The 23,493-nt window shown below is 37.5% G+C and overlaps 4 protein-coding genes across 5 annotated transcripts; 2 read left to right on the forward strand and 2 right to left on the reverse strand.

Moving 5' to 3' along the window:
* Positions 1 to 139: 139 nt before the first annotated feature.
* Positions 140 to 1,278, reverse strand: LOC141828914 (dehydration-responsive element-binding protein 2C-like). Its single transcript, XM_074716309.1, has one exon. The coding sequence runs from the start codon at positions 1,019 to 1,021 to the stop codon at positions 431 to 433; it is 591 nt and encodes a 196-aa protein (XP_074572410.1). The 5' UTR covers positions 1,022 to 1,278; the 3' UTR covers positions 140 to 430.
* A 267-nt stretch (positions 1,279 to 1,545) lies between these two features.
* On the reverse strand, positions 1,546 to 5,458 carry LOC141828900 (uncharacterized). Of its 2 annotated transcripts, none has more exons than XM_074716298.1 (7): positions 5,242 to 5,458; positions 4,885 to 4,991; positions 4,450 to 4,485; positions 4,173 to 4,263; positions 3,598 to 3,685; positions 1,937 to 2,043; positions 1,546 to 1,847 (listed from the first exon to the last, which is right to left on the reverse strand). In XM_074716298.1, exons 1-7 carry the CDS (start codon positions 5,370 to 5,372, stop codon positions 1,724 to 1,726), a joined length of 684 nt encoding a protein of 227 aa, XP_074572399.1. In that variant the 5' UTR covers positions 5,373 to 5,458; the 3' UTR covers positions 1,546 to 1,723. The 2 variants fall into 2 exon arrangements, with proteins under 2 accessions (XP_074572399.1, XP_074572393.1); XM_074716292.1 differs by having other exon boundaries at positions 1,547 to 1,847; positions 4,450 to 4,488.
* Positions 5,459 to 8,721: 3,263 nt separating this feature from the next.
* Positions 8,722 to 14,531, forward strand: LOC141828890 (uncharacterized). Its single transcript, XM_074716283.1, has 9 exons — positions 8,722 to 8,905; positions 8,999 to 9,245; positions 9,408 to 9,557; positions 10,234 to 10,291; positions 10,383 to 10,475; positions 10,703 to 10,801; positions 13,628 to 13,719; positions 13,836 to 13,895; positions 13,982 to 14,531. Exons 1-9 carry the CDS (start codon positions 8,739 to 8,741, stop codon positions 14,243 to 14,245), a joined length of 1,230 nt encoding a protein of 409 aa, XP_074572384.1. The 5' UTR covers positions 8,722 to 8,738; the 3' UTR covers positions 14,246 to 14,531.
* Positions 14,532 to 15,167: 636 nt separating this feature from the next.
* On the forward strand, positions 15,168 to 21,553 carry LOC141837849 (uncharacterized). Its single transcript, XM_074725224.1, has 14 exons — positions 15,168 to 15,273; positions 15,844 to 15,935; positions 16,500 to 16,620; positions 16,729 to 16,793; positions 16,878 to 16,991; positions 18,174 to 18,248; positions 19,501 to 19,539; positions 19,651 to 19,722; positions 19,965 to 20,078; positions 20,250 to 20,321; positions 20,402 to 20,438; positions 20,725 to 20,837; positions 20,963 to 21,151; positions 21,258 to 21,553. The coding sequence occupies exons 1-14, from the start codon at positions 15,168 to 15,170 to the stop codon at positions 21,324 to 21,326; spliced, it is 1,278 nt and encodes a 425-aa protein (XP_074581325.1). The 3' UTR covers positions 21,327 to 21,553.
* Positions 21,554 to 23,493: the final 1,940 nt, after the last annotated feature.

The raw sequence follows: 23,493 nt of genomic DNA on the forward strand, positions 1-23,493 counted from the left end.
TCTCCATGGATGTGATGTGAAGCAGCAATAACTACACCGACAAACACCAAGCTAGTCGAGCTGCTGGCTGCAACAGAGACGTCAATTTTCATGACCAGAATTATAGCATCGTAAAAAAATTTTCAGAGGAATTGCATGTTTCATTCCCAGCAGATAATCTTCTGATGTAAAATAAAAACATCTTTACATTGTTTTCTGAAACATTTTTTTGCTTATCTACAGCGATGAACACCAAGAGTTTAAAAGGTGTTTGTATTAGCGTTTCAGCTTGAATAAATTATCAGCGTTACCGGTGCTCAATTGCTTCCACTGCTCCTGCAAGTAGATTCTTCATCTCTTCTTAAAGCAAGTTATATAACCACTGATTAAGGCCATGCAGACATCTCTAGATAGGACGTGATTGGGTTTTGGAGACGAGGAAGGTGCGCGTTCAAGAACACCAAGACAATTGCATTTCGTCAGAGTTCATCAATTCTGGCACAGACTCCACCTCCGACCACCCAACGCTGTCGTCGTCGAAGAGCGGAACGAAAGCTTCGAGTCCAAAGTCCCCTGCTTTCGGTAACCTCGTCACGTAATCGTCCAAGTCATCCAACTCCCCGCCGCAAAAATAGCCCGCCGACGATCCAGGAATCCCAGGGAAGCTCGCCACCGACTCGCTGGCGCTGGCTCTGGCGTCTTCCGTCGAACAGGTGGTGGACAAGCAGGAGCGCTCTAACTTAGGGAGGGACGGAGACGGAGCGTGGAGGTTGAGGCGGGCGCAGTCCCCGTAGAGGGTGCGGGCGGCGTTGTCGTAGGTCTGAGCCGCCTCGAGGGCGGAGGGAAAGGTGCCGAGCCAGAGGCGGGCGCCGCGGTTGGGCTCGCGGATCTCGGCCACCCACTTGCCCCAGGTCCGCTGGCGCACACCGCGGAAGGGGCAGGTCTGGTTCTCCGGACCGCCCTTCCCCTTCATGCAGCCCTTCCTCGACCGCCTCAGCAAGGAGCATTTCCTTTGCTTCTTAGGGTTCTCCTCTGACCTCATATGGATTGGAAATGGCTAGGGGAAATTAAGATTTTTGCACATGGCCATCGAAGGGAGGGAGGGGGAGTTCTTACAAAGGAGCTACCTTTGCGGCCGTGGAGTGGGGAAGGGGGACAGGTGGGGGAAGAGACGACAATTAAGCGGACGAGGGGCGGGCAGATGGCCGGCGAATATGAGTTGCGGGCGGGAAGGCGACACGAGGCGAGCATGAGCCCCGCCTCGTGGGATTCCGCCGCGGGGGTGCCGTAGAGAACAAATTTGTCAGATTTGAAGAATGACCACAACAACATATCAAAAATAAAATATATAAAAAAAATAGAGTAAAAACTAGTTATCTTTTATAAATGAGAAAAATATATTTATTTTAAAAAATATAAATTAAAAAATGTTCCTTTGCATAAAGAATGTATAGAATAGCTACTCTCAAACTAGGATAAAAGCATCGTGTCTTTCCATTACTACACTTGCATAAAGAATATATAAATTTGTTATTCTCTTCAATAAAAGACCATCCCAACAGCCCAACATGATCGACTCCGTGTGCATTTGTAAATAGAATAGCTACTCTCAAACTTGGATAAGAAAGCATCATGTCTTTCCATTATACTTGCATCACATACACGAGCAGTAAAGCTGCTCCAAGTTTTCAATTCAGGAGAAATCCCACGACCAGACCATGTATGCAAATCTTATAAATTCGAATTATTTCATGTACTTCTGCAAGAACTTGCGGTGGAAGTCGTTCCTGATGGTATCGTTTATGAAGCGCTTGGGAGCCTTGCTTTCTCCACGAGCTTGATTTTTGAACACCACATCGTCGTCCCACCTGCAGAACAATATGTCAGAAGAGAGAAACCGCGAAAAATGCATTACCAATTACGGATATAAAATAATAATGCTAAACTTTAAGCTGACCTCCTTTTGACATTGAAGGAAGCTGAATTATTGAGATTGATCAATGGATTTCCACGCATCAATTCGGCTTCTTTTGCCTTCAGCTCTTCCTCCTGCTGCAGTCGTTCCTGACACAATACAAGCACAGTTTTTTATTTTGGAAGAATACATATAAAGATGAACGGAATAGAGCAGCGAAATGACCTGATGAGAGATTGATCCTGAGCCATTTGCCAAAGAAATGTGCAACAGCATACACCAAGTATCATTTATTGATGAGAACTTGAATAAGAAGGTTCATTATTGTTTGTTTTAGAGAGGTTTTCAAATTCTTCCCTTTATCATTTACCTCCCATTCAGCTTTATAGACGAGTCATCACTATAAAGGAAATGCCGAGGGCTTTGGCCATGGGAACAAAAAATCATAATAAGAACTGGCATGGATTTCCTACGAACCTCAACGGAACTAGCAAGAAATATGCTGTTACGAGGTTAATGTGATTGTCATGTCCAAGTCAAAATGCTGATGTCATGTCAGATGTTCAAAATTGACACAGAGGATTGATGAAGAGACTATCAGAGAGCAATAGTATAATCTTCTATAAATTGATGGCCAATATAGGTGTTTGAATGGCTGAATCTGTCTAAGATATGCACCCATAGATTTTTTATAAAAAAAATCAAACTAGAAATTTGATTTAGGCAGACACTAGGGCAGCATACCACAGCTATTGCTTTACATGGATATGGAAATACTCAACCTCAATGTATCTATAGTTCAAGAAGTCCAATGGACTATGATGACCCTTGTGCATCCTCAATGAGCGAAGCTTGTCACATTTTACTAGTATCAAGAAAAGTCTATAATCAAGATGGACATTAATGGCCATTGTATAGCCTCAATGGAGTCTTTATGTGAGGTCAATTCCCTAGCAGATTGGATCTCAGATTTGAGGTTTCTCATTTGTTCTCTCAAGTCATTTGAGGTACTTGTGGACAAAAAAATCATAAGATCCTTCATCCCCATGCCCATTGGGGGGCTGGGGGCAGCATTTATCTAGGCAAAGGCATCAGCTAGAACAGCTACCAAGTTCATTTGGCCAAAAGAAACTAAATCATTCTTTTGGCTCATGTGGGCCAAATACTTTCTTGATTCAATGGATTAATATTCCTGAGATATGATGGCATGCAATGTAACAGAATCCTCAATTTTCAGATTATTTGAGAGATTGTCCCATGTCTTGATGGATAAATCCCTCATCAAAATGAAGTATTCCTCCACACCTTTCATACCTTTAGGAGTTAGGACAACATACAATGGATGAAAACACCAGTTCCCTAAGGGTACCTTTGTGGCTTCATTCAGAAATGGGATCATGTTTGCCTAAAAGCTCACACAGCCTGAAGAGGTCATGCCACAGAGAAGACAATTTATTTAAAGTTTGTGAAAAATCGTTGACAGCTAAAAGTTTTGGTTTCTCACTTAGAGTTATATTTGTTTATGGGTGAAGGGTCATGGGATAGTTAACAGTCACATGCTAGCCTTTCTTCATTGTACTAATAGAATAATAGAAGAGAACCCATGTCTAGAGCATTAGTGTGCAAAGAGCATAGTTTAACAGCACAAAAACAAAAGAAAGAAACTTACCAAAAATGATATTAAACAACTTAATGATCCTAACCTTCCTCAGTTTTTCTTCAGCTCGTTCTTTCTTTATCCTCTCAAGTTCAGCCAATAGTGCTTCAGTATCATCTTGATCATCGTCATCACTAAAAACACAATATAAGTTGTCACAGGAATACAATGAAACAAAGAAAACAAGAATAGCTTTTTTTCCCCAGGATTCAATAAAGACCGATTAAGAAAGAAGAGCAGAATCATCAAAGTGCCAAGGTGAAAGCTTGAATGACATTTTTTTTTTAAAAAAGAGAAACTAGTAACAAATGTGAGCATTTATATTGCTTTCAGTAATTAGGAATGAGAAATTTTTGTTGTCAAAATGATTAATTTGAATTTTAATTATTTTATGAATTGGCAAAGGAGTTCTAAGCTTCACCAAAACTACGATCCAGGCCCTGGAAAATTCACAGAATCGACTGTCTTCGGCCTCTAAAACAAAATAAAAGATATCAAGAATACCAATTTAAACCTTTTTCTGTTAGCTCCAAATTTGATTCTGATACTAATTTCACATGCACTTTTTTTATTCAGAATGCTCAATTTTAATTGCAAGGAATCAGATATGATTCTATCAACCTATCACTGTCCTCATCTTTGACGTCTACATCAGAGTCATCAGCATCAATATTCCTTGGAACAATCCTATCTTCAGCCTCTCTCCTTGTTCCTGTAAAGCAAACAAAAAGAAATAAATGAACCATAAGAAAATGTATCATCTCTTTGTCATCAGCGAGATGATGCTCTTTTGGCATAGGCATCTGACTGAGGCCAACCAAAGGTTATAAGCTCAGCAGTAAAGAACAACTTTGATAAATGCATAAAACACTGAAAGAAAATTTCGGACAAAGCTTACCTTCCAAGAGAAGGTGCCCTTTTCGCCTATCTCTATCTTCTACAATGACAAACCTGAGCTTCAGTTTTTAAAGAGATACATAAAAAGGCACAGAACAAAGATAAAGAATATCAAAGACTGAAAAACTGAGGAAAAGGACAGTGGTGAAAAAATGTTTGCGCCAAAAAAGAAGCAACTGAAAGAATGAAAAGTGACCAAAACAATAACCATCCTCTCAATAAACCAATGAGAGGACCAAGGATGAAAGGTTGTACATGTACTGACTTAATTAATGCATCTTACAAAAATCACAGCAGAACGAGCACATCAATTTTTCCCCCTTAACTGGAAAGGGTATTCTTTCTGAGTGATGGACAATTACAACGAATCTCCCAACCAAACCAAGAAAAACACATAAACGGATAAGAGAAGATACTCGACGGGATTCAGCATTACCAGCATACGATTTGTCCTTGAAGGCAAAATGCCTTCGCTCACGTTCTTCCAGCTCGTCGCGGAGGTCCCTCTTCTGCAATTCATCCTGCGTATCTTGTCCCTCTTTCCTGCAGTCACATACACATAAATCATTGTCCACCAGCAACTAGGACCAAATATTCACACAATACTTTTCTTCACAAATCAAACAAAATCATGATTCCCAAACCATAAAACAATAAAATCATCGAGACGTAAAGTTTCGATTATGATTCAATTCCGACGCTCAAACTTCGCACGCCACTGATCGCGGCAAAAGCGAACGTAATCTCAGACGACGGTAAGGGTTTCGTGGCATGAAACAGAGAGAGAAATCACCTGGACTTGAGAGTGGTGTGTGAGGCGAGGTCACGAGAGGAATACTTCTGGGAGGGACCGAAGATGCGTGTCCCGCCCTGCTCGTTCCCACCCTTCGCCGGTGCCCACGTCGGACGCGCCGCCGTCGTCATCCCGCCGCCCTCTTCCTCGGCTCGCTCTAGGAGATGATCCCTGGATAAGACACCCGAATCTGGCCCAGAGTCCGAACCGCAATTAATCCAGCAAACGGCCCAGTATCACCGGCCCCACAGGTTGCAGCAGTGGTTTATAACTTCGCATCAGGAAGGGACGAACGAACTCATGTATCAATTGGGCCGAGAGGCCCACCTGATGTATCAATTGGGCCGAGAGGCCCACCTGATGTATCAATTGGGCCGAGAGGCCCATGGCCTGGCCCGCGATCCGGCATGTACCGAAAAGCATGTAAAGAATATTGAAAAAGTTACAAAATTAATATGAATGAGACAGTATTTTATATACAAATATTTTTCGCAGCTATTAAAATTTTATAAATTAAAAAAAAAATCATTTCCAATCAATTTGTTCTGAATGGCCGATCCAATAAATTTTTAAATCAAACCTTCCTATTAAAAGTCCTCGATTGACTCAGTCAAGTTAGAATATTCATATTGTCACTTAAGTACTTAGGATTCAATCCTCATGACGTATTTATAGACTTTTTTTTTCAAATGGGATTTATCATTTTTTTTCCCTATTGACTCAATCAAACACAAAATTACGAGAAAGACGACCAACGACGACGACTACAACGACTGCGACAACGACACAACTACATAATTACGATGACGAATTTGAACTCTATATAAGCCCCGGCATCCCTCTTCTTCATCGTCGTCCAAATCTTCTTCTTCTTCTCCAATTGATTCTCCGGCTATGGCGATGGTTTCGCAGCAGTACATGGAGCTCCGGCAAAACTACCGCAACCTCTGGCACACCGACCTCATGAGCACCATCTCCGCCGACTTCCCTTGTAAGACCAAGTATTCTTCCTCATTTCATCTGCTTTTCTCTTTCTTGATCTCTCTGAAACCTTCTTCCATGTGATTTCTCAGATTGCTGTTTGTCGCTCTAGTGGTTAGCGTGTTTGCTGCCTCTGTTTCATTCGCCTTCTTTGTTATTCCCAAGCTTCTACTTCTTAAAACTACCCACTTTGAAAGGACGTTAAAGCTGCATTGTTGAACTAGCTTAACATGCATTAAAAGACTTGGTTTCTTGCAGTGGTCCTTGTGTGTCATGCATGCTAATTAAGGAAGAGGGCTCTTTACAATGACATGTCACACTAATTACCATCGAGCTTTTTAAATTTTAAATCTTTGCAGGCATTCCTGTGCTTTGGCAACTCAGTAGCATCAACTTAGCTTCTTGCTGCAAGATGAGTTCAACATACAGACAACACAATGCGATGATTGCATCATTGTATGTATAATAATTCTTCACGATTGTGTAGTGTTTTGTTTATTTACCATAAATAAAATAACCATACCCAATTGCTTAATTCTCGAGTGAAATAAAATGCAGGGATTCATGTTCTGCCTCCGGCAATTAGCCTGTATATTTTCCGTTGTTGCAATGAGTGTTGGAAGTGATGAGCTCTCAGAAGTTTCCCAAATACTCAACTGCTTAGCTGACATAGTTTACTGCTCGTGAGATTGATTTCCATGCTAAAATTTAGCATTTAGTTATCTTCTTCAGAGTCGAGCAATAACAATTCACTTCATTTGCAGGGTTTGCGCTGCATGCTCAGCAGCATAAATCCTTTTCTATTTTTACAATTCTATTCGTCATAATCAACTCGGTTATGTCAGAGATATCATTGATCATCCCATCAATATATCAGCTTGAACAATTTTACTTTCTAAATTAATTAAAATATTCCTCACAAACATTGGGTCAGAAATGCATCGTGGCGCAAACTCCAAAAAAATAATTTTAACGCAGAACTCTGCTAACAATTCTGATGGCGGAGGGCCGCTCTCTTATTCTACCTCGCTAATATAGTTTTTTATTAAAAATAATAATAATCCCAGTTAGTCGTATTGGTTCAATTCATCGATTTGGTTTCACGAAAGTTTTCCACTGGCCACTAGAATAAATCGAGAAGCGTACACAGCGGTTAACCTAGACGCCCAACATTCTTTGATTGCGATCCCTATTTTAAAAAAAAATCTTATAAATACATTGTAATTGGGGATCAAATCACGAGTGCTAAGTGACAATCTGCATATCTTCTGCAAAAAAGATGGATCTGCCACCTTAGCGGCCCCACACGGTCGGCCCCACGACCATCTGTGAGGAAGTAAATCGAGAAAGTGCAGTTGGTTATGACGCAGGAGGGTATTGCCTGGCTTCGCCAGGATTCGAACCCTTGTCCTCTTCTGCAAGTCTGCTGCGTCGTAACCAACTCACCTATGTCCCGGGGGCGACAATCTGCATATCACACCATGACCCCGGAGACAGTTAAGAACAGGGGTGAGTATTCGGTTAAAACCGAACCGAACCGAACCAAATAAACCGAAAACCGAATTAACCAAATTTTTTCGACCAAACCGAACCGACCGAATTTTTCAATAATAACCGAATAAACTGAACCGATAAAATATCGGTTAATTTAGTTTTTAACCGAATTAACCGATTATTTTACACAAATAGTTTAATTCAATTAAACTATTTCGGATTTAGGGTAAGTCGGCGGCGACTGGCGACCACAGGAGGGATCGAGCGGCCGGCAGGAGAGGGGATCAGGTGAGTGGGAGTGTGGCACGCGAAAAGATAGGAGGCCAAGACCGGGACACGAATCGCGCGAGGTCGCGAGGAGAATCACCACTCGCGAGTCGCGACGGCGCTGAGCGAGAATGAGGGGAAGAAGCGCAGAGCGAGAATGAGGGGAAGAACCGAAGAGAGGGAGATTAAGGGAAGAACCGAAGAGAGAAAGTTGAGACTGGAGAGTTGCGGCGGCGAACTCGCGACAAAGAATCGTGATGAAGAGGAAAGGGAATCGCGGCGTAAGCTCTGTGGAGACTGGAAAGTCGCGAGTGAGGCGAAAGGTTAGGGTTTTTTTACTGCCGTATGCGGAATGCGGTACAGCGGTAGTGGGCCGGGTTTTTTTTACTGTAGATTTTTTACTGCTCTAAACCCGAACCGATTAAAATGGGATTAATTCGGTTTAATCGGGTAAACCGAACCGAAATTTTTAAAAATCGAACCCGAACCGATTAAACCGAAAAATCCAATTTTTTTATTAAATAAAACTGAAATTCTAAATAAACCGAACCGAATTAAAAATTCAGTTCGATTTGATCGATTTATTCATTCGGTTTAATTGAAATTTTGCTCAGCCCTAGTTAAGAAGGCTTCATACGACAATTTCTCTTTTATTATTTTTTCCCTTTAACTTGCTTCCCAAGAAACACGATATATCGGAGAAATCTCAGAGAGGTTTAATTTAAGGTCGAATTAACATTTGACTGAGAAGAGAGATGGCGATGCTGCTGAGATCCAAACGCCTTCCGCTCCGTGCCGCCGCCGCCGCCGCCGCGGCGGCTGCTGCCATCGAATCACCCTTCTTCCTCCGCCGAGCAGTTCCTCTGATTACCATTCGCGACTACCGTAGCGGCCGCTCTCGCGACGACTTGCCCTCCTCCAGGTGCGACACACCCCTCTCCGTCTTTAAGACCCTTGATAACAAGTTTCGCTTAGGTATGATTGCTGAAGAAGGGATAGTTTGGGTTTCTTTTAGGTATGAGCACCAGTCTCTGCCTATCAATTGGGGCGTCCGCATCGTGCCCGAAAAGAAGGCCTATGTCGTGGAGAGGTTCGGGAAGTACCAGCGGACCCTAGACTCTGGGATTCACATTCTTGTCCCATTCGTTGACAGGATCGCCTATGTGCACTCCCTCAAGGAGGAGGCGATCCCCGTTCCTGACCAGTCCGCTATTACCAAGGACAATGTCAGCATCCTCATCGATGGGGTTCTGTATGTTAAGGTCTGCCACTTTTTTTTTTATTGGAGATTTTTGAGTCAGCCAAGCTCTCGTGGTTGTAATGTCGTTTGGCCACTTGTAATCTTGTTTAATTTAAATGCGTTTTTTTTTCTGTTGTGATGATTCTACTTGGGTTCCCTATAGCTTGTAAATAAATTCATGTAGATTGTCGATCCCATCCTTGCTTCTTATGGCGTGGAGAACCCACTATATGCCGTAATCCAGCTGGCACAGACGACGATGAGGAGTGAGCTGGGGAAGATCACTCTCGACAAAACGTTTGAAGAAAGGGATGCTCTAAATGAGAACATTGTGGTGTGTGTTTCTTTTTCTTCCTATGCAATTTCATCTCTCGTGTGGCAAAAATCTGTTTGGTAATTCCTTTATGGAGAGAAGAAAATAGCATTCTTTTCTGGGCCTGACTACAATTTTCTTTGTTTTACTTTTGTTGGATATTTGGATGAATGTTTTTTGCTTCCTCCATACTTGTGGTATTTTAGAGTTGGTTGTATACTCTGCAAAGCAAGGTAAAATTATTTTGTTGAGATTCATGGCTTTCTACATCAGACTATTCTTTGGAAATGCTTTGAAATTTCATACCTTCACAATGACATCTACTCATACACTTCACTCTCTATAACAAAATTAATGTTTATATAGCAGCTCCCAACATGGCCTTAACTTGGAATAATTCATCCTATATCTCTGCAGAACTAATCTTAAAACTTCTACATTAATATTTTATGCTAGAATTTTACACTTGGTTGTTTCTTCAATGAACTGCTTTATTTATAGACTTATGTGTATTATAGAGATATTTGGGTTAGCATCCTTCTTTGAGCCGAAGTAATTCAGCAAATGTAACCTGGTAATAATAAGTCCATTTGATATGCCTAGGATTGCTAGCAGTGCTGTTGTGCTCATGATTGCAAAACTCCAACAGTATTTTTTTTTTTGGCTTCATTTTTACCCATGTTTTTCCCTTCCACAGAGAGCAATCAATGAGGCTGCTTCCGATTGGGGTCTTAAATGTCTGCGTTATGAAATCCGTAAGTTGAAGGATTTATTTTCTTTTATATTTGTGCTGCTATTAGTTTCTATTACTTTCTTTTGTAAATATGGATTGCTTTCTTTCTGCAGGGGATATATCTCCACCAGCTGGAGTCAAGGCTGCTATGGAGATGCAAGCTGAAGCAGAAAGAAGAAAACGTGCTCAAGTTCTTGAATCTGAAGGTACTTCTGTACTGTGCGTTTTCTTAAGTTCTTGAATCTGAAGGTACTTCTGTACTGTGCAAGTAATGTCCTTCGTCGCAAAATGTTGTCCGTAGCATGCCATTATAGATAGGTTTATGGACAATTAAAGTTCATCTTCTCAAAGTATCAACTCTATTAGATCTTTGAATTATTTTGTCTGCTATCTATTCAATTTCAAGTAAAACACTTAAACTTATATTTAACAGGAGAGAGACAAGCTCACATAAACATTGCCGACGGAAAGAAAGCTTCAGTGATACTACAATCAGAAGCAGCAATGATGGACCAGGTTAACAGGGCAAAAGGTACTTTTAATAAGTTAGCTTTGCCCTATTTTCTTATATGAACTAAGTTACCATGCCTTAATGCAAGCAGTTACTTTTATGGTTTTATTACCTTGGTTCTCTCTTGTTGTCATAAACTTATAAAAGAACTTTAAGTTTTATTGAAACTCAGAGTTGACAGTTGATGTTAAACCTATATAGCTATAGACAATTCTTGTGTCACACTTCCAATAGTTCTAACACTATAACAACATTATCCTATATAACTTTTATGCAATAGATATAATTATATTAGATATTTTTGATGAAAATTAAGTATTGTATTAACTCAAAACATCTCCTGTACATGGGATCCTAATATCCCCTTTTTTATAAATTGAAAACACGACTTATTCTTTATAAAATAATAGACATTTATAATAAAAACTCTAATTATCCTAATAAAAACTCAGATTCTTTTAAAAAACTAAACAACCTTTTATGCAAACTGACTAATATTATATCCCATAATTTACAGAATCATGATCTCACATATTAAGAAATATCTTCAGTCTAATTTTTAGGGGCATGGTTATAAAATCATATCTCTCCATAACTTTTTCTCCTTCAAAACCCATCATAAATTTTATCTAGAGATTCTTTCATATACATGTATATATTTAAAATCTATAACATGTGAAAAGACTTGTTTTTTCAAAAAGGAAGAGCATTAACTTTTGCACCAACTTCTAGGTTACTTCTAATTATAGATACCGTTGAGAATTGTAATTCTCTTGTTTACTGAATTGATCAGCCAATTGTCCCATTTTCTTCTCCAATCATCTAATTAATTTTGTATTGTATAATTCTTACCATCTTCACTACTTCCTTTTGTGATATTGCAATTTAGTCTCAAAAGGAAACTTGTCAACTAGTTACGTGATGTATAGGCTTAGACAAGTTAACTGCCATCTTGTTAGCTTTAAGCATGGTAGACCATGTTCAATTTTTTGATTAGGCTTGGTTTATGTAAAAGCATATTAGACCATGTTAGAAAAAACTTATGATAGAATCCCAAGAAAAATTATGTGGAGAATTTTAAAAAAGAAAGACGTTAGCGTAACATATATTGAAACAATTACGGATATGTATGAGGATGTAAAGATGAGAGTGAAAGCTTCAGGTGAATTAACCAAAGAGTTTCCTATAAAGATAGGGTTATATCAAAGATCAATTTTAAATCCTTATTTTTTTACACTAATCATGAATGAACTTACTAGATATATCCAAGACATGTTATCATAGTCCATGTTGTTTGCAGATGATATTGTTTTAGTAGATGAGACACGTGAAGGAGTAAATGCTAAGCTCGAATTTTGACGGAAAACATTGAAGTGAAAGGTTTTAGGCATAGTAGAATAAATACATAATATATGGAATTTAAATTTAGTAATATTAAACGTAGTAAAACAATTGTTAAGATAGGAGATGACGAGTTACCTATAACTGAGAACTTTAAGTATTTAAAATTGTTTTTGCAAAAGAATGGCGAGGTTAAGAGATATTTATATAAAATACTAATAGGATGATTGAAATGGAGAACATTATATGTTTTTTATGATCGTAAGGTACCTTTAAAACTTAAAAGGAAATTTTACAAAATGACAGTTAGATTTGTTATGCTATATAAAGTTGAATGTTGTGTTTTGTCTTGAGTACACAAGCAAAGGAATAGAGTCACAGAGATGAGGACATTAAGGTGGATGTGCATATATATAGGGATGGACATGATAAGAAATGAGAATATTAGAGGAAAAGTTGAGGTTATGCCTATTAAGGGAAAACTTCGAGAGACGCATTTAAGATAGTAAGGATATGTACTTAGACAATCAATAAATGTTACAATTAGACAATGTGAGGCCATGACAAATACACATATTAAATGAGGAAGAAAAGGACTAAAGAAAACTTGCTTAACAATGATAAAATTTATTTAAATATAGATAATGATATAGTAAGGGCTAATCCAATGACATAGCAAAATCCATATAGCCGACTCCACTTAACAAGATAAGACTTGGTTGTTATTGTTGTTGTTGCTTGGTTACAATTCTGGGATCTCAATGGGCCTAATTCTCTTCTTGTCGCTATAATCCAAATATCCAATAGTGAATGGCTTAGTAGACATGGACCTTGAAGTGGAAGTAAGCATTAAGTGGGGGAGATTGCGACACTATTGAAATTTGTGGCCTTATCATATTGGCACGTAGAGTATAGTTGGATGCCCTGTCATTAACTGGAGGTTAATTCAAGAGGTCACTATCTCGTATTATTCCAGTCTTGACCTCGACTTCTACATGACTGAGATTAGGATGTGTACTTATGGCTACTGGATTGTAGTTTATACTTTACCACTGATCTCAATGCAGTAATATCTTCATTGAGTTACTAAGAATTATCCTTCATTGGCCACAATAATTCTCTGATTTTAAATGCTAAAACTCTAAAACATTACTTAGGTCTCTTAAATCACTTTCCAAACTAATACTAGCATATCACATACAAGAGCACATGGAAGAAGTACCATATGCAAACACACATCGGTTACCTGGAAACTCTGAGCAAACACACGTCAGCATTAGTGCATGCTGCCTAATGTATGAAATGAAGACTATCCTTTGGAAATGAACACAATTGTATAACTACTTAGGTGGTGTGGTCTATTCACTTTACAACCTATAGTTTTATCATTATATCCTTGATTTTTGTCTAAACATGTCACTGTTGCTGTAAGGATTCACTCCTTTTTTAATATTGAGATTCCACATTTATTGAGCTTCTAAAAGATTCACCTTATCCTCTTATCAGGAGAAGCTGAGGCAATCCTTGTTAGGTCTCAGGCAACTGCTCAAGGTCTCAAAATATTGTCAGAAGCCATCAAAGCTGATGGTGGTGCAGAGGTGAGATCGTCTTCCCTCCTCATCACACTAAGACTGAGCCAAACACCGTCACTTAAATTTTGTTCTTAAAATTTGAATTCATACATTTGGATCCTAAAAACGGGCTTTGTGTTCAGGCAGCAAGCCTGAGAGTTGCTGAGCAATACATCAAAGCATTTGGTCACATAGCAAAGGAGGTATAAAACCAAGTTTTAAAATAGTTCATTGAAATCCATTTACATGCAAGAGTTTCTGATTTACATGGATTCATCTCTTTGTGCAGGGAACTACCCTTCTACTCCCGAGTGCCATCCAAAATCCTTCTTCCATGATAGCTCAGGCTCTAGCAATATACAAGCAGCTCAATCCTGCCAATCTCTCTACTTCCTCTGCAGAAAGTTCCCGTTCAGAAACCTCTGTCAATAACCAAACCTATACTGGTCGTGTGATTGATGACGTTGAAACTTCTAGAAATAAGGCAACAGATGCAGTTCCTTCTGATTCTAGTGGAAAAATATTCTCCCTCCAAAGCCCACCAAGGGATTGATTTAGTCTCCTTGCTCTAGAGTCAACTCAACCATTTTTTGCAAGTCAAAGAAGCATGACCTTCTAGTTCGGATGTAGTAGTTTTGGCATCTGTTTACTTTCTTGATGAGGTCTAATCCAGAGTTTGAAATGAACAATACTCTGAGCTTACAGGCTCTCGGTCATCCGAATGCGTTGAGCAAACACACTCGGAAAGGGCCTGATCACACATTAATTGTGATGATTGTTTCCTTTACTTATCATATTCTGGTGTTTCTTTGCTTCTTAATCTCACTATAAATTCTTACAAGCAGGAAGATTGGTGATGTTTGTGCTTATTGGTGCTTTTTGTTGCATTTAATGTGATTTTATACTTAAAACATAGATGCTTTAATTTGCATAAAATATGAATGTAATTTCATACATCTTTTTCAATTATCAGTGGATTTAGTATTAAATATTCATAACGATTATATATCGAGTTTTTATATATTTTTTTAACAATACGACAATCCTGCGAAAATATTGATTATAGATGTTGAATCAAATATACTTGGAATTGCCAAATATTTATTCCTTTTTTACTGATGCAGTTTTGCATCGATTTTTTTTTAATTATTAATAACAAACAAGCGACCGAACTCGCGGCGAGCGCTGCGAACTTATGCACTGCATTCTCGACGCCAGTTCGGCCGGCTGAGTCGGTAGTGATCGACGGGGAATTCCTTTCCTTATCGTTTATTTTCTTTTATTTCTTTCCTCCACTGAGGATATTTTTACGGTCGATCCGATCAATGATGGGCCATAAATGGGCTGGGCCTTGTTATATTGTCAAAACCTTCTTCTGGCGGTCGGATGGATCGGGTCTCATGTCAACACACTATAAAAATCGGGCTGAAGTGACACGGTGAAGTAAGCGAGAGAAGAGGGGGTTGTGGAGGGAGATGAGCGGCAGCGGAGCCTTCGGTCTTCTCCAGCAATGGCGTGTCCCTTCCAGCAAGATGCCTTGGGGAAGGATTGGAAGGAGGAGCTCTTCTTCGTCGCATAAAGGTTGTTGTTACTTTACTCTGCGTCTTCCTCACCTTTCGCCATGGCCGCAAACACCCACCTTGCAGTGTTGATGAACGAGCCACCTAGCAAAGCGTTGGCTTTCTTGTCTGTATTTATTTGTTCTTGCACCCATTTCTCCAGACGTAGTCATTTTTTCTTGTTTCAGATGTGTTCGCCTTTTATATGTTTATTGCGTCATTTCGTCGAGCATTTGATGTTTGTACCAGTGTCCTTTACCCCCTACTTTTATCTGTGGTTCGTCTTGTGGTTACTTTGAGACTCGAATCTCAGAATCTAATTTTGACACCTTCCTCCGCGTAAATGATTGTTTGGATAGTCGTAAGCAAACTTATTGAGTTTTTCGGATGGGAAATTTCGACGACAATGAATATACGCATTTGCTCTTTTTTCTTTCTTCGCGTTGATTCTTGGTGCGAATTATTCATCTATGACCTTTTTCTCGTGTTAGATTCTGTGGAACTCTTCATTTTCTTTTCTTGCTGTTGGATTGCTGGTGCTAATTGTTTGGATCGGCATGTTCCCATTTTCATCTTATATGTTCCGTGTCAGGTTTTGGAGTGCGAAGAATGTTCTCCGCTTCATGTCCGGGGTTCGCTAACAAGAATCCGATGAGATCCACTGAGGATGGAAACATCATTATGGTAATTTTTCTTTGCCAAAACGACTATGAGATGCAACTGGGTATATCCGACTTCTGAAATGCTTTTATTGATCGATGACTTCTTAATAATTGTAATAATTAAATCCAGTGCTTTATTGGCTCAGTATGAAAACCTGTATTTTGTACTTTGTAGTGCTTATATGATTGTTGATTTAGTGCCTCCAGCTATTATGCGTGAAACTTTAATAATTAGTGATTTTTTCATATTAATAATTAAGACAAAAGAGATCCTTAAATTTGATATCACTCCTGAAAATTTTAACCCCATACTCCTTCCTGTATAGGTGATAATGAGAATCCATAGATTCTTTTTTGAGTTATTAAGATATTAGTCGTGCATCAATAGTATTGTGGTTCTCTTTGTGTCATTTTGAGGACATTTAACTATATTGTTGGCTATTGAACCTTGACATGACCTTTTTGTTGTTTCTTTCTTAGTTCTATTCTCTTAATATGGTTTTGGACTGTTATAGTGATAACCATAATCCCACTAATTGGATAGACTCATTTCATCATTTTCTGTTTAAATGTTTTTTATCTTCAGGTGGAACCTTCACTTAAAGATAAAACAACTGGTGCATTTCAGAAGCTACCTATGGTGATGCCGTCTATGAATATTCTTTCCTCAGCACAAAGGAAAGCTAGGAATATCTCTCCTACTAAGGGTAATGCTTCTTGTGATTTTATCTTAGGTCATATTACAATTTATTATCATTCAATGTGATGTTTTGCTTATTTAGGTTATTAATAGCCATATGTTCAATCATTTATAGGTATTCAGAACATAGCAAAGCGAGAGAGAAATAGAGGCGCAAAGCAACTTGATGCACTAATGAAAGTTAGATACTATTTTTTTTCCTTTTTATTTATGTAACTTCTTTGTGGCCAATAGTTTTTGAATCAGGTTCTCTTTATTTTACAGGAATTAGCTGTTCCTTTAAGACAATACACGGAAACCTTTCCAGACAAGCGACACCTACATCCATATGAAAGATCTCTCATCGAGCTTACTTTTGGTGAAGGAAACTATGAAGAGGTGTTCGACATTCTTCCTTTTACGCTCAACATGAATGATCTAGCATCATTAATATGCACGCTAATCGATTGACACTAGATACCTACTTGTCGATGCAATAGCCTTTCTCATGATGCAACTACTAGTGCACTACAGAGTGTTTTCTTCACAACTACTATTGACCCAACAATCATATAGTTGCCTTCAATAGTTTCTTTTGTTGGTTCACATTGCCAAGTGCTTAAATTTTAGTTCAATCTCAGTTGGCTGAATATGCTAAACTTTTCGTCACCAAATGTTTGGTATTTAAAGACCATTATTCAATTAGCTTAATATGTTAAACTTGTCATTGTCAAGTGCTGGATATTTTAATCCATTATTCAATTGGCTGAAAATGTATCCTGTTGCGACTAGCTTTTCACATATCAGTTAGGGACGTAATAATAACAAATGTTGTTTTCTTATATTTTCAAAGACAACCTTGCGTTCAATGTTGGTGCATCTTAGAAACATGCTTATATTGTAGTTTCAGGAGAACACGCCATTGGTAAGATATAACTGGGGTCTAGAATCTAAGGCGTGATAGTTTTGTTCCTGTTTGTCTTAGAACCAGTTAGGTAAGATATAGCTGGGGTCTAGAATCTAAAGTGTGATAGTTTTGTTTCTGTTTGCCTTAGAACCAGTTGTTAGCCCTGTTTTAAGTCTTCAACAGGTTTTAAAAAGAGTTCAGTTTGACACTTTTTGAGTTCTTACTGAAATTTGACCAGCAAAGTTATTTTAAGATGAATCTGCATAAGCAGTAAAGCTTCAAAAGTGTAACAGTTGCTAAGCCTGATCAACTAGAAAAACAGAAGTTGGCAATACTCTTCTTGACTTCCATTCATTATTTGATCTTTGGATTCCATAACTGACTTGCATCATAAGCAAATGTACATGCAGTTCATAATCTTCTGCAAATCTTTTTCAGTGATAACTCCTGTCCATGTAATATGCTTTTTGCCAAAATTAACTTACCATTATAATCATTAAGATACTTTTTGTGATATAGAATACCCTGTATATGCAAGAATGAAAAGTAACACTAGAATTAGAATCCATTCATTCTGTCAAAATCCACAGGCTTCCTCTTTTGATATTTCTCTTTGCACATTTAACTCACAGTGTTATATTCCTTAATGTTCATAATGTTCATTATCTCATCAGGTGTTAGAAAGAGTTGATCGTTTGAGGAAGAAGCTTGTTGCTGTTGGAAAGCAGCATGCATCTCTTTGTGCTCAGGTTTGACTCTGTTATAGTTTTTTTTTTTTTTTTTATGCTGAATTATTTGTGTTGTGTCTATGTATTTGGAGTGAGTCCAAACAAAAGTGAAAGAATGTTCCAAGTATGAGAGGAGATTGCTATTTATTTATTTTCTTAGGTGATGTATCTATTGCTTTCTAATTACATATCCATCTCTGCATGTTCAGTTCTGTATCCAAATTTATATTGCTCCTTAGTTATTTACTACCACAAAAGCTACTTTTGGGCTTCCATTTGCAGTCTGCATGGTTTAATTTAGTGTTGATTTTATAGGCTTTGTTCACAATTCTACAATCTCATAAAGATTTCAAATGATTTTTCATCCATAGTGCTCTCTTTGTCTATGCTAAATTGGTCCAACCTTAAGTCTGTTTAGGCTGCCATATCACATTACCGAGTCCACACTACTCCATTTTAACTGCCATATCGATTTTTCAAATTTCAACCATATTTCTATTTTGACTGTCATATCCAATTTAGGTTTTATGGAAAAAAAAACAGATTGCCATTTCATTAGAGAGCAAGTGCGATCCAATGAGATTGTCACCTCATTTGCTCCAACGATTGACTAGCAAACTTGCTAATCCAATCTTGAAGGGGTTTTACAACTGATTATATATATAACGAGCTATATTTCCACAATATTTGAACCACTTGAGGGGATTATAAATCGATTAAAATGAAAACACTTGTAATATGAGGACTTGTCTGAAATAATTTTCATTGATCAATAGCATATATAGATAGTGGGTATACCTAGGAAAGAAATCTAATCTGTTTCCCCATAACGCAACAGTTCTAATTGATGATTTGAAAAAAAATCAATGAGAGAGCCCTTTTTACCATAGTGTGTTGCACATAGAGGCTAGTCTTTAAATTACCAGGCCTGTTTTTAGGTTTTGGGTTTACATATGTTAATTTACTATCCCAAAAATTCTTATATTGTGTACTTTTAGGAGTAGAAACGGTATTGATGTAATCAAATTCATATTTGAAACACAAACTTATGATTTTAGTCAGTTTGATAGTTATCTGTCATTTGACTAGATATAATATCTGTCCCAAAGAACTGCTTTGCAATTTATCACCAGAAACAATTGCTGAATTGCCTGAATTGAAGTTCATTTCCGATGCACTTTGTGTTTTCAAAACTTCAATGTTTTCCTGCTCATCTCTCTGTGTAGTATGATTGCATAGACTGTTATTCAGGTTGGCTCTTTAATCTTGACAGTCCACAACAAAACGTGAAGCAGAAGAGCGACTAAATGAGGTTTGTTCTGATTCAATTTCATTTGTGTATCACATTCATCTGTAGTATTTACTATTTACTTCTATTTTGCTTCTTGCTTGATGTTCATCATAGATTCACTTCAACTTTTAGGGTCTTAAAAAGCTTGAGGAAGCTTTTCAAGTTGGAAAAACTTCTATTGATGATTTGTTAAATGTTGCAAAGGTAATGACTTTTTTTTACCAAAGCATATGTTTATAAATAGGTGACTCACGAATTTTTTAGCAAGATTTGTTGGTAGGTTCATATCATGATTTCATGTCCAGATCCAGATTGTGAACATGCTTGACTGCATATATTAGTATTTACCATACATTAATGTTGCAAAACTATGCTGGTTCTCTTGTTCATTAACTTTTGCTTTGCCTTTATTTTGTCTGAGTTTGCTTATGCCATTGGCTTTGTAGACTCTGCGTGCGATGCCAGTGGTGGACCTACAAACGCCTACCCTTTGTCTCGTTGGATCACCTAATGTTGGGAAATCATCACTAGTACGTATCCTGTCAACTGGCAAACCAGAGGTAAATTTTTTTACCTTTTCATGTTATTCCGCTTTTTATGAGCCCAAAAGTCACATCACCTATCTGATGAATGTATAATTGAGAAGTAGCTTCAACTTGTTCTCAACGTGTTCCATTATCTTGTTTTCTTGTTATTAAGAGTTCTCCTCAATGGTGGTATTCTTTATTTAGGTTTGTAATTATCCATTCACCACTAGAGGAATTCTAATGGGCCATATCATTTTGAACTATGAACGATTTCAGGTTAGTACTTCAGTTATATTGATTTTCCCTTTTGATGCATTCTCTTATCTGAATATAGCAATAAGACATTTGAACTGCAGGTAACAGATACTCCTGGTCTTCTTACAAGACATGATGGTTAGTGATCCAAACAACAGCATCTTTTTTAGTTCAGCATTCACTGAAAATGAATCATCATGATATTGAAACATTTGTTTTTGGGGGTGAAATTTTCTTCTGAACCTGTTATAGAAATTTTGCAAGTCCTGTTGTGTGATGGTTCTCCTTTCCATCTAATGTTTTTACCTTACCGGATACCTATGAGCTGTATCGACCATTACTTTGTGACCTGAGGTAGCAAAGTATTCTACTACAATTACTGACTATTTGTATTGACAAAAAATATGATTTCATATGAACCCAGATGAGAGGAACAATATCGAAAGGTTGACACTCTCTGTCCTTTCTTATTTGCCAACTGCCATATTGTATGTCCATGATCTGTCTGGAGAATGTGGGACTTCACCCGATGATCAGGTACAATAGGCATAAAGCTAATTACTTGCCTGCTTATTTGGATACTGCTTTTTCTAACATTTGTCTTTCCTACCAACTAATGAATGTTGCTTTTGCATTTCCTATCATGGTTGATGCTACTGCAGTTCGTCACATACAAAGAGATGAGAGAAAGATTCAAGGATCATCTCTGGCTTGATGTTGTTTCCAAATGCGATCTCCTGCAAGAGTCTCCTGCCCACATTTTACCAGATGATGAACTTGGTAGATATAAGAGGTGTGGACCTGATGGCTCCATTCATGTCTCCATAATGAGCAATCAAGGTGTCGACGAGGTAATCACAACACACGTGCTTTTAGCACAATACACAAATTTCTGAATTCTCTTCCAGGTTTTTTCACCATACTATTGCGATTCTTTTTTTCATCTGCTATCATCAGCTGAAGGCAGGAGTTCATGACCTACTTCTCTCCCAAATGGCTCGCATCTCAAGTACACCAGCAGGGTAGTTAACTCAGACCACAAGGAGTTCATTATGCGTTGTTGTAATCTTGTGTTTGTCGGTTATATCAACATGGAATCATTTTCTTTTCCCACTCGCTAAATATTTGGGCTGTGTAGGAATTCAACCATAGATAAGATGCACTTTTTTGATACTAATGTTTGGGAACACAGAACTTTTCAGGTGTAAAGGTTTTCAGGGCCTTTAAAATGAATGATCACTTTCTAAGAGGACAAATTACTTCTGGGACTAACGCAGTGAATGGTTCTAAGTAAATAAATTATCATGTCACGGTCAGTTTTTGGGCTTTGGTTTACTGTTATATGGAATTTTAATATTTAACAAAGAGTAAAAGTATAAAATTATTACTCATAAATGATAAGACTTCTTAATCTTCTCTATGTTCCTTTTTCTTTCTTGAGGGAAGACAGAAGCAAGGCATCTATACAAGAAAAGAATGCTATCTTGCTTATCTTGTATTTAGTATTAATTTTTTTTCAAACTTTTTTTTTTAAGAATTTAAGAGTTAGGGTATAATGTTTTAAAGTTTAAGGCATAATATTTAACACTAGGTGTATATGGGATAAGCAAGGTATGGTGAGTAGCATATTGCTCCACTACATCATATATCTCTTTGAGATTAAATGATATTCTCAATAAAATTTACTCTACAAATAATTTATACTTCCCTTCTTTGGATAATTATAAAAATATAGAGATGCAGGGTATCTTAACATGTAAAGCGAGCGTTCTATCATATGATACATCCCATCACATTTTAATATTTAACATAAGAGTAAAAGTATAATAAAATTATTACTCACAAATGTGGCTTTTTAATCTTTTCTATATTCCTTCCTTGAGTGAAGACAAAAGGAATGCATCCATACAAGAATGTTATCCTATTTATCTTATATATTTAGAGTTTAAGACAATATTTAGGATAAAAAAAGTAAAATCAAAAAATAAACTAGGTATAATAATATTCTTGTATACCTTATGATGTTATAAAAATATGGAGATGTGGAATAGCAAACCCTATCTCTTGGACAATTATAAAAATATGAAAATGTGGAGTATCAAACCCTATCTCTTTGGGCAATTATAAAAACATGGAGATGCGGGGTATCGAATCCCGTACCTCTCGCATGCAAAGCGAGCGCTCTACCATATGAGCTACATCCCCATTTTATTTGAATTTTTAATGAAGAGTAAAAGTATAAAAATATTATTAACTCACCTTCTTGAGTCAAGACAGAAGGAATGCATCTATATAATCTATATAAGAATGCTGCCTTATTTATTTTATCATGTGCATCTAGAGTTAATTTTAAAAAAAAAAAATTTAGGAGGTTAGGGTGTAATGTTTAGAGTTCAAGGCATAGTTTTTAGATTAAAAAAATAAAAACTAAATCGAGTTTTTCAAGTTCACCTTATTTATCTTTATACTTCCCTTCATAGGATAGTTATAAAACTAGGGAGATCCGCATATCGAACTCCGTTACTCCCGCATGCAGAACAAATATTCTACTGTATAAGTTACATCCCATTATTTTTTTTTTAAAGTTTAAGAGTTAAGATATAATATTTAGAGTTTAAAACAAAATATTTAAGTTAAAAAAGTGAAAATTTTAAAAAAATAACACTAGATGCACAGGATAAGCAAGATATAGTGAGCAGCATATCATTCCTCGATAAAATTTACTCTATAAAAAATCTGAATGTTCACCTTATGATGTTCAAATTGCAATTACTACACATGCATATACACCTTATCAATTATTTATACACATTTTGGAAGCACAAAGCATGACTGATAGAGTAAATAAAAACTCGTGTAACGGATCAAATTAGATTCTTGGGCTATTTAAGATATATGATCATCAAGAGTAGCACTCGCCTGTTCACCAAAGCCAACATAGGTAAATCGAGACTGCAACTGCAGTTGATTTCATCAGGATTCAAATCCTTGTCCTCTTCTGTAAATCTGTTGCATCGTAACCAATTCAGCTATGTTCCGAAAGTAAGCATAACTTGAGATCAACAGAAAGTGGACTTGAATTGCTTCTAGGAATTGTTCCCAGAAAGGATCATTAAGTTTGTCATCTTTTCAATGATAAAACGAAGGGTTGGATTTGAATGCGGATGTGCGACGAGGAGCCTGGAGGTGCTCG

Source organism: Curcuma longa, chromosome 1 (assembly GCF_044706935.1).
Source record: "Curcuma longa cultivar G26 ecotype Majalengka, Jawa Barat chromosome 1, ITB_CL_G26_1.1, whole genome shotgun sequence".
Classification (NCBI taxonomy): Eukaryota; Viridiplantae; Streptophyta; class Magnoliopsida; order Zingiberales; family Zingiberaceae; genus Curcuma; species Curcuma longa.

Bases quoted from the DNA above. Each gene is read 5' to 3' on its own strand.
- LOC141828914 (XM_074716309.1), bottom strand. From the start codon at position 1,021: ATGAGGTCAGAGGAGAACCCTAAGAAGCAAAGGAAATGCTCCTTGCTG.
- LOC141828890 (XM_074716283.1), top strand. From the start codon at position 8,739: ATGGCGATGCTGCTGAGATCCAAACGCCTTCCGCTCCGTGCCGCCGCC. The intron at 8,906-8,998 runs GTGCGACACACC...GGTTTCTTTTAG, and splicing joins GACGACTTGCCCTCCTCCAG to GTATGAGCACCAGTCTCTGC. The intron at 13,896-13,981 runs GTATAAAACCAA...CTCTTTGTGCAG, and splicing joins TTGGTCACATAGCAAAGGAG to GGAACTACCCTTCTACTCCC.
- LOC141837849 (XM_074725224.1), top strand. From the start codon at position 15,168: ATGAGCGGCAGCGGAGCCTTCGGTCTTCTCCAGCAATGGCGTGTCCCT. The intron at 15,936-16,499 runs GTAATTTTTCTT...TTTTATCTTCAG, and splicing joins AGGATGGAAACATCATTATG to GTGGAACCTTCACTTAAAGA. The intron at 19,723-19,964 runs GTAATGACTTTT...TTGGCTTTGTAG, and splicing joins ATTTGTTAAATGTTGCAAAG to ACTCTGCGTGCGATGCCAGT.
- LOC141828900 (XM_074716292.1), bottom strand. From the start codon at position 5,372: ATGACGACGGCGGCGCGTCCGACGTGGGCACCGGCGAAGGGTGGGAAC. The intron at 4,264-4,449 runs GTAAGCTTTGTC...TTTGCTTTACAG, and splicing joins AGGGCACCTTCTCTTGGAAG to GAACAAGGAGAGAGGCTGAA. The intron at 3,686-4,172 runs GTTGATAGAATC...TTGTGTTTTTAG, and splicing joins AAAGATGAGGACAGTGATAG to TGATGACGATGATCAAGATG.